Here is a 10326-nt window from a genome sequence, read left to right as displayed (position 1 = left end):
AAATATTTCCCATAGCTCCCTAGGCCCTGTTTCCCAACATTTGTGTAAGTATGCCTGCAGAGGCTACCTGCAAGTTGTGGGCAGATGCCCCTAGGCTTCTATCTTTAGTCAACTACAACCTCCTCTCTTCTGAAATTTACAGTATGCATTGGCATTTTGAAGGTTTGAGAAATTCTTAAAGAAACCCATTTAAATTATGGAACTTTTTAATGTATTTGTTCTGATACTTTTTTTAAAATTGTAATTTACATTTGATAAAATGTTGAGTTTTGTGAGTTTTATAATTGCATACTCACATATAATTTCATCTTTTGACTGTGGTTTGCTATTCTCTGTCTTGTAATTGATTGAGTGCTGAATATTTGTATAAAAATAGTTCAGATTGAAGTAAATGTTACTTACTTCCAGAAAATGGGCCATCATCCTATATAATAAAAGCCTAATATGCAAATTGTCCCCTCAGGTGGTTGTTCCACCGGGAGTCCTGGAGTTCAACCGCTCACTATGATGTGCACTGACCACCAGGGGGCGGTGTGGAATATGGCGAGGGTCAGGGACACTCTGAGACCTCTTGTCAGGGGTGAGGATGATAGGAACAGAGGTGTGGTGAGAATGCTAGTGTCTGCCGAGCTTACTCTCACTCCCCCTGCTACCTTCCCTCTGGGACACCAGGGCTTGTGCGCCGGGGAAGCCCCTGTGCTCAGGTCCCGGGCAGGTGCGAGGAGCCCACCCCGCACCTGAGGGGCATCTTCTGGGTGAGCCAGGCCACAGCTGCCAGGATTGCAGGGGCCGGTCGGGCTCTCCGTGAGTTCACGCAGGAGCTGGTCTGTGAGGCCGGCTGGGAGAGAGTGCACTGCCCACCTGGCTTCCATGTAGCGCCTCTGGGCGGCCCAAAGGCCCATGCTGCTCCCTGGCCCATGGTGTCCGGTCGCGCTCACCGCATCTCTGTGTGGGGAGTCAGGCGCTGTGACTCAGGTGGAAGGGGGTGCCCGGGGGCCCAGGTGCTGCCCAGGGCCCAGAGGTCAGCTGGGACCTCCCCATCCATACCAGATGCTCACGCTTCAATCACCGGCCAGGCCTAGGGACTGCATCTTGCATAAATTTCGTGCACCGGGCTTCTAGTTTCTAATATTAGCCTGATAATGGGGCTAAGTCAATAAGATGAATAGTGGAGCTAGTTCTGGGCTTTTTTGAAACTTTAGTTAGATTTCTTTTAAGTGCTTTGAGAGCAGTATTAGGGCTTTTCACTTTCTGCAAGATTTGTCGTCTGATTGTAATTTCAGTTATTTCTTTGTGCTTTATATCTGAGCCATCAGCTTTGGGACCTTTGGGCATTTTCTCTGCTTTACAGCCTAGCTGTCTGTTCTTTGGTCATTCTGGAGTTCTTTGTACTCTTTAGCCCTGCCCCAGGCTTTTTTGTGTCCATTGTGATAACCTACCTCTCTCTCTACCAGTAATGTCTTCCAGGGTTTTCTCTCAGCAAACCTCCCTGCCCTGGTAATGTGCAGAGGATCTGGGTGGAAATGGTTCTTTTTGGAATGATTTTTTGTTTTCACTTTTGCCCATCCCATACTTCTCCTCCCATCAGAGAACAGATTTATTGCATTTGAGGGAGACGATAAGCTTCTTAGGGTTTCTCTCAGCTTTCCAGCTCTGTCCCCCAATCTTGGTCATATTTTTAAGCACTTTGGTGAAGACCTGTGGTAATGAGTGATTTGCTCTGTGAAGTCTGTGGAATTCTAATATGTCTTGTCAGCCTACATGTTACTATTAAGATTTATTAAAAGTAGGCTTATTTCTCTTATGGTGGAACTATTCCTCCTGAACCCCTCCATCAGGAAAGAGACCACCTGTGTGCCTCTCTTCTGTCAGTTAATTCCACTTAGGTTGCTTTGCATCCTTAGCTCTCTGATGGGTTCAGAAAAACTATGATTTTGTAGCTTATCTGGCTTGTTTCGATTATTAGGGTGAAAGTGATGGTCTATTGTGATTTTCTATAACCTGATTAGGAATGGAACTCCTCTCGTGGATATTTTCGTTTTTTTTTTTGTTTGTTTGTTTGTTTTTTTTGTTTTTGTTTTTTTTTTTTCTTGTTAAACCTCACCTGAGAATATTTTTCCATTGATTTTATTAGTGTTAGTGGGAAAGACAGAAAAACATCAATGTGAGAGAAAACACATTGATTAGTTGCCTCTGACCAGGGCCAGGGCCAGAGGAGCCTGCAGTCAAGGTATGTGCCCTTGACGGGGATCGAACCTGGGACCCTTTGGTCCGCAGGCCAACGCTCTATCCACTAAGCCAAACCAACTAGGGCAGCAGTTCTCAACCTGTGGGTCGCGACCCCTTTGGCAGTCGAATGACCCTTTCACAGGGGTCGCCTAAGACCATCCTGCATATCAGATATTTAACTTACGATTCATAACAGTAGCAACATTACAGTTATGAAGTAGCAACAAAAATAATTTTTTATGGTTGGGTCACAACATGAAGAACTGTATTTAAAGGGCCAGAAAGTTGAGAACCACTGAACCAGGGCACCATCGACTATTTTTTAATGTGTAGTTTGGTAAATACCTGATAAAATTTATTTCAGTAGATTTTCTATAGTATTTCTCAGAACTAGGTTTCTGAATATTTTTCATCTCAAATCTTAACTTTTCAGTTCTGTCCTCAAGTGGTCAGTGATCTTGTCTCTTTGAAATTAAAGTCATCAGCATTAAAATTTAACTGAGGGGCTTGTGAAGAATATGGGAAAAATTTGTGGTAGGTACATAGAAAACTAAGCAATAAAAAACTAAGGTAATTAACTCAAGGGGAAAAAGAGTTGTACAAAAAGGGAAATATGATTAAGTAGTAGTTTACTGCTAATCTTATCAGGCACAGAACTACAATTGGGAGTTAATTATCTTAAAGGTTGGAGGAATGTGAGTGGTTGTAGTGTAAATCCTCATTTTCCACTGAAAAATGAACAGATAATACCTAAACTTGATATTTTAAAGGATACCATTATAAGTCTATTACAGTAATCCCCCCTCATCCATTGGGAATACATTCTAAGACATTGTTCATGAATAAAAATAATTTTTATTGGACTAAATATATTGTCAAAATCTAAAAACTTATTCATATTGACACTGTGAATTATTTTCTGAGTTCAGCAATTTTGATGCCTGTCCTGATTTATAAATCACCATATAGTTGCCTAAGCATGCACAGGACATTATGAGCACTGTAAAATGATTGGTGTCTATATTCTTTTCTAAATTAGTACATTAATAACTTTGACTAAAACCAGCATTAACCCATTAAAATTTTATTCGGAGCATTCAGTATTCTTACATTAATTTTAGCCTATCCTATATAATAAAGAGCTAATATGCTGATTACACCGAACAGCAGAACTACCGTCTGGATGACCTTTCGGATGAAGCTGAGCCCCTTGCACGAATTTTGTGCATCGGGCCTCGCGCGCGCGTGCGCGCACGTACTACCTTCCCCTGTTATACATACTTAATATTTATGATAAAGTTTATAAATTAGACATAGTAAGAGATTAACAATAATAACAAGTAATCAAATAGAACAATTATAACAATATGTTATAATAAAAGTTATATGAATGTGGTTTCTTTCTCTTTCTCTTTCACTCTTTCTGATAACCGATCTAATAACCTAGATAGCTATTAAGTGACCGGGGGTGGGCCAGTATTCATTGTGGATATTCTGGAGAGAGGGATGATTCATATCCTGGGTGGGATAGAGTGGGACAGTGCTAGATTTCCTCACACTACTGAGAATGGCATGCAACCTAAAATTTATGAATTGTTTATTTCTGGAATCATGTATCTAATAATTTTGGATTACTGTTGACTGAGGGTAACTGAAGTCCTGGAAAGTGAAACTGCAGATTGGGTCTGAGGGGTTGGAGACTACTATACTGAGTTATAAATAGCAAGATTAAATAAAAGTTTTAAGATTTAAAAAAATTGTATCTTGGTGTGAGAAGAGCAATTATATTTGACTATACTCACTATGCACATTATTACTTAAAAATGAAAATATATTTTTTAAAAGAAGCTTAATTAAAAATCTTCTCAAGGGATGTAAAAGTGAACCAAAGAGGGAGAGATAGAAACATCAATGATGAGAGAGAATCATTGATCGGCTGCCTCCTGCACGCCCCCTACTGGAGATCAAGCCTGCAACCCAGGGCATGTGCACTGACTGGGAATGGAACCGTGACCTCCCAGTTCATAGGTTGATACTCAACCACTGAACCACACAGACTAGGTCCCAAACCTTTTCTTTATATCTCTGTCTACCTTTCTTTCTTTACTAGAGGCCTGGTGCACGGCAATTGTGCACTGGGAGTGGGAGGGTCCCTCAGCCTGGCATGCACCTTCATGCAGTCCAGGACCCCTCGGCAGGGAGAGGGCCTAAGCCGGCAGGCGGACATCCCCCGAGGTGTCCTTTAGTGCTGCTGCGGAAGTGGAAGAGGCTCCCGCTACCGCTGCTGCGCTCCCTGTGGGAGTGCTGCTCAGCCAGAAGCTGGGCTCGTGGCTCTTTAGCACTGCCTCATAGGCAGGAGAGGCTACTGCCACTGTGCTCACCAGCCATGAGCCCAGCTTCTGGCTGAGCTGCGTGCCCCCTATGGGAGCACATTGACCACTAGGGGCAGCTCCTGCAGTGAGCGTCTGCCCCTGGTGGTCAGTGCACATCATAGCAACTGGTCGTTCTGCCATTCAGTCAATTTGCATATTAGTGTTTTATTATATAGGGTTCTTGTTATATATTTTACACTTTCCCTTCTTATAACTTTAGATTTTTGTTTCATGTACCAAGTCAATTATGAAAATTAAAAACTTTGGGGAGAGTGGGCTTGTAAATTTTTAAAAAATATTTCTGTGAAATGTTTTGAAAATTAGGTTGAAGTTCTAAAAAGTGAGAAAAAGCTTTTCTTTTGGTGAAAGTATTTTGATTATTGACACTATTAAAAGTTAATTTAGTATTAATAGTGATTAACTGGTCCAGTATTGATAAATATTTTATTTGTAAAATTATTATATTTACTCACTTATAACATTGTGTCTTTTGTAAAAGGGTCTATTTCCATAATTTGTTTAAGTTAGTTAAGATATTTTAATGGGTGAAGAAGAGAGCTTCTGAAAAATCTGTTGTGAAAATAGTAATTTGAATTTCTATCTCATTTTGTAATTTGCTTTTGATACCATGTTGAAGTAATTACTTGATTTTAAAGTTCCCCTCTAAATACCTTTTCCATATCTTTTCTAGGTTAGAAAAGGAAGGCTATTTCCTTAGTGTGGATTGCTGCCTTTAGTAAGAATATGTCGTCCATCTTGCCATTCACTCCACCAGTTGTGAAGAGACTGCTGGGATGGAAGAAATCAGCTGGTGGATCTGGAGGAGCAGGTGGAGGAGAGCAGAATGGACAGGAAGAAAAGTGGTGTGAGAAAGCAGTTAAAAGTTTGGTGAAGAAGCTAAAAAAAACAGGACGATTAGATGAGCTTGAGAAAGCTATCACCACTCAAAATTGTAATACTAAATGTGTCACCATACCAAGGTAAGTGTTGTCAGATCAGAAATTTGATGGTCATCCTGTTGAAAATTGCTTAAAGGAATCTGAAGGAGAATTATTGAAATTTTGTTACTTTCAAGTCACCTGTAAATAGTAATTACTAGAATAGGACAGCTATATTTAGTCTGTTGTATTAATTTTGTTGTACTCTTTAGACTTATTTTACAAGTCATTTTCTTAAACAGTGAGGTTTAATCAAGCAAAATAAAATACTTCCATTATATTAAGTTTCATCTTCACTGTCTTCATTTGCCTTTGTTGCCTAAATGCTTCCATGGGTTTTATCTAATTTCTGTGATTGAATGACATTTGAGTAAAGATTCAGTGCTTTTCTATCCCTGGTGCAGTACTGCTAGACACATTTCTTCCCTCTTGGTTAAAACTTCACTCAGAAAGGAATTGAAAGAGTCTACTACCATTTACTACCATTGTGTTGAATTTTATGTATTATTTTGTTTGAGTTGTAGTGTTACTTCTAAAAGAGTACAGTATGTAAGGCAGCTTCTTAGATGTTAGACATGTCTTGAAGACCTACCTCTTGTATTGAAAGGACCCATTACTTATCTAGTAAGAAGTCAAGTTTTAGTGTCAATTTAATAATTTATAGATAAGTACCACTGTGAGAAATACTGTTTGTTTTTTAAAGAATGTAGATGTTTTTTAAGTGTTTCATTCCTTTTTATGTACGTTACAGGGCTTTTGGGAGTGTCTGCATAAAAGGATTGTTTGCCGTGTCATGCACATGGGCTGGCATATGGGTATAGCACATGAAACCATTCCACTTGACATGTTTTCAATGAGCTTTTGGAAATACACTCTGGGTGCTTGTTGATAATAGAACCAGTAACACCCAGCCTATCTACTTGCAAATACTAAGAGTAGAATGTTTCCTTCTTGTTTGGTAGATTATTTATTCATTTCTTTTTACCTTGTTTCATGTATATCTTAAATAAGAGTCATTTTTCTTGTTTTATTCTTTTGTTTTACAAATGCTTATGAGTACCTGATGTGTGCAAGGTACTTTTTCTAGGCACATGGAGATACAGTGATGAACAAAACACCAAGTTTCTGCCCTCTTGAGGAATTGATATATACAATAAATAAGTGGAAAATATAATTTGGTAATGAATGCAAAAAAGACAATGATTGAGAGATAAAAAAAGCCGCTTTGGATTGGATTGTGATGTTTTAACCTAAGCTTTGAGAAGTACCAAGCTAGCTGAGGATAGCGTCTTCTACGCAGAGGGAAGAGCTGGTGTAAATACTCTGAGATGGAAAATTATTGTAATGGAGCCCCATAGAGTTGGAGTAATACAGAATGAGTACAAAACTTGGAAGGAGTCAGATCATATAGGGCATTGTAGGGCACTGTGGGAGTTTGAATTTTAGAATAAAATTAATAGAAAGCATATAAGGATTTTAATGGATTTCTAAAATTTAAATCCACTTTTAGAGGATTTTTTACATACACTTTTACAAAGACTGCTGGGGACGTGGTGGTGGGGATTGTGGTGTGTGTGTGTGTGTGTGTGTGTGTGTGTGTGTGTGTGTCTTTTAAAATGAATGGTGGGTCTGGAAGCAGAGAAATTAGGAGGCTATTATAGGAATCTAAATGAGATTCGGCAGGCTGGACTGGCGCGGTGGCTGAGCATATGTGAAATGAATGAATTTGGCATGTATTTTGGAATTACAACTGATAGGACTTGCTAATGAATTGGCTAAGAATAAGTCAAGCTATGTTTGTTAAGTTTTCATTGTGTAGCACCCAGCATTTCAATTCAGTAAACATTTTTCAAATAGCCACTACATGTATGATAGGCTCTTTCTCATTGAGTTAAAGTATAATTTCTACACTTGAGCCACTTGCTGTTAAGGGAGACAAACTTTAAAAATACAAAAAAAAGATAATTTTGTGCAGTAGGTGTTATGAAAGATGTTTGCTCAGGGAGCTATGTCCAAAGGAGGGGAACTTTGCCTACTTTGTGGCTTGTGGAAAGTTTTCTTCTGGAGGAAGATTGGTGCCTGGATTGAGTTTTGATGGATGTAAGGGAGGAATTTCGTTGGAAGAATCCCAATTCATCCAGAGTAGCACTGTGGTATTGAGAGTGTGGTGGTAGGGAAGGGCTGGTGAAGGGTTCTAATTTAGTTTGTGTCCTAGGAGTGTAAAGTGGAGCGGGGACATGGCAGGAGTGAGTTTATGTATGTGTTTATAAGGAACTACACTGGGTTGAGGAGTTTACACTGCACCTGAATATGGTTGGGTGAGGGTGGATTCATTGAAGAGTCTTAGGTAAAGAAGACTCAGAAATTAGATTAATTTTAAGTATAGCATCTGGCTGCAGTGAGGAAAATAGTTGTGAGACTGTCAAGAGTAGAGGCAGTTAAGAGTATGTTGTCTCCCTCATCAAAGAGATGTGATCCAGAAGGCATGGAGCCATATTTTTTCCCAGCTTCACCTAAGGCTCAAATTGCCTTTGCTGAGAGATTATTGACAGAGCAGAGCCTGAGAGTAAGGCTATGCAATCCTGTCTTTTAAGAAAGCATAGTAAGTAGCAACCTACTGATTAAAATTCACAGACATGGGTATTTAAACTGTGGAGGTCAACTTAGATCTCTCTTCCTTACTTTCTGTTCTCCTTTTTGTAGCCTTTTAGAGAATTTTTCATATTCTAGGCTACTTCATCATTAAAAGGTACTTTTCTACCCTTTAACTCTATGAAAGCAAAGTGGTGTTTGTCCTTTACGTTATCTTGTGTTTTACCATCAGAAGTTCCTTGAAGCTTAGAAACTTACTTGTCTAACTTTGTGTTACTTTTATATTGTAGAAATGTAGGTTTGTTAATATTGCTTGTGTCTATCAAAAAATTTAAGCTTCTTACACTATAGTTTGGTGCCATATATTTTTATAAAGTTTGCTTTATTTTCAGTAGTACAATAGTAATATTATGTTAGATGATTAGTGATTTCTTAACTACAAAATGTCTTTAAAGATAATTGTAGACTGTAAAGGATAGGGAATGGGGTGAAAAAAGATATATTATGGATAAATCCAAACCATAGTTTAAACAAAATTGTTTAAAATATGATGGCAAATGGATTTAATGTAAGCTTATTTACTTAAAATTGTAAGTAAGTTGTTAATAAAATATCTCAAGGTTTTACGAAACTTATCAAAAAAGAGTTTGCTCTCTCTAGAAGTTAGCCGTGAGAGGAGCAATCTCTCTTAATACCAAATGTCAGAGTATCAAGGATAATAAAATAATAGTCATTACATTCTCCTATACAAGTTTGAAATTTAAGCCATCATTTTGCAGAAGTGTACCTTAAAAAATGTAGGCTCTTCAGCCAGCCAGATATAAATCCTGGCTCTTATCTCAATAGTTCTGTAACTGAGTTATTTTATTTCTTTATTTGAAAATAGCAGTCTTGTTAATTCACTTTAGGTTGATGTGAGTATGAATCACATAATACATGTAAAGCACTTTGAATGGTTCCAGGTACATAACAAATGCTTAAAACAAGTTTGGAAATTTTGAGGTAAGTTTCCTGTAGCCAATGAAAATTTAATTGTTTACTTCTATCTTTGCTAATTTGTTAAGGACAGGGTTGTGCCCAAAGCTTCTTTCTTGGTGATGGAAGGTAAAAAAAACTATCCGAAGGTAGGCATATTCTTGTTTTCCATTCCCCATCCTTCAGCTGTATAGTGGTGAAGAAGTACACAGACATAGATATAGGACATGTAATTATAGAGATTTCCTTTTATTATCATGATCACCTCTTGATTTCTGAATTATTTAGTCATATCTAAAATGAAAGTACTGTTGATTGTTGTAAGTAGAAATAATTATGGATGAGTAGTTACAAATTACTTTGTAGATGTTCCTATTTCATGAATTCATCAGTAATAAAGATCTGAAGACTCAAATGAAGTTTCTTTTGTGTATACCATTCTGTTAATTTATTAACCCCTTTAATTTTACTCAGTGTTCAGCATGCTTTATAATCTTTCCACAGTGACAACCTAGATTCTTGCTCCTTTTGATTTGTAGAAAAAATATACTCTTTAGGCTAGAAGGTCATGAAAAATAATAAATTATTAAGACATAATTGCTGTATTAAATCATGCAAATATGGCAGGAACAGGGGCACTTTTTAAATGATTTATATGTTCTATGGTATGAGCCTTCAAAGCTAGTGTTACTTTCTTTAACTTAGTTCTTCTCATTGCTTCTTTTTCATATCCTGATAACAAGTACATGAATACATATACATGTCCTTAATACAGAAAGAATGTCAATTAAGAAACATAATGTCTGTTTGAACCAAAGTGCAAAATGTTAATGTAGATGTGTGTGTAAAATACCATGCATGTAATAGTTGGTAAATTGTACACTAGATTTAAAGTTTTAACTTCAGTTTTCAAAAGTCAGTTTATTAGATGAAAAAAGCTTTAATATGTTAATTTTACTGATATTGTAAAAGTGATACTAGGGAAATTCTGTATGGATTTCTGCCAGGTTTACTACCAAGCCATCTGGTTAGTCCATGATTAATTAATACACTGTAGGCCATACAGACTTCTTTGGCATATTAGCATCCTAAAAATTTTAATAACTATTCCAACCAGAATTTTTTTTTTTTAATTCAGTCTACGTAAGCAAGAAAGTTACAGAGTTGATAGGGGATAATCTGCCTTTAAGAAGTTATGTTCTATACATACTAGAGGTCCG

The 10326-nt window shown here is 37.7% G+C and overlaps 1 protein-coding gene across 2 annotated transcripts in view; it reads left to right on the top strand.

Moving 5' to 3' along the window:
- The first annotated feature begins 5282 nt into the window (after nt 1-5282).
- SMAD2 (SMAD family member 2) overlaps nt 5283-10326 on the top strand; it is a 32759-nt gene continuing 27715 nt past the window's right edge. For both annotated transcript variants that reach the window (XM_015561485.1, XM_006759964.2), the window contains exon 1: nt 5283-5581. In XM_015561485.1, the coding sequence (XP_015416971.1) occupies nt 5346-5581 (236 nt within the window). In that variant the 5' untranslated portion in view covers nt 5283-5345. The remainder of the gene's footprint in view (nt 5582-10326) is intronic.

This window comes from Myotis davidii, unplaced genomic scaffold, assembly GCF_000327345.1.
Source record: "Myotis davidii unplaced genomic scaffold, ASM32734v1 scaffold815, whole genome shotgun sequence".
Lineage (NCBI taxonomy): Eukaryota > Metazoa > Chordata > Mammalia > Chiroptera > Vespertilionidae > Myotis > Myotis davidii.
Note: the sequence above shows the minus strand (reverse complement) of the source record. Positions and strands in the feature narration are given on the sequence as shown.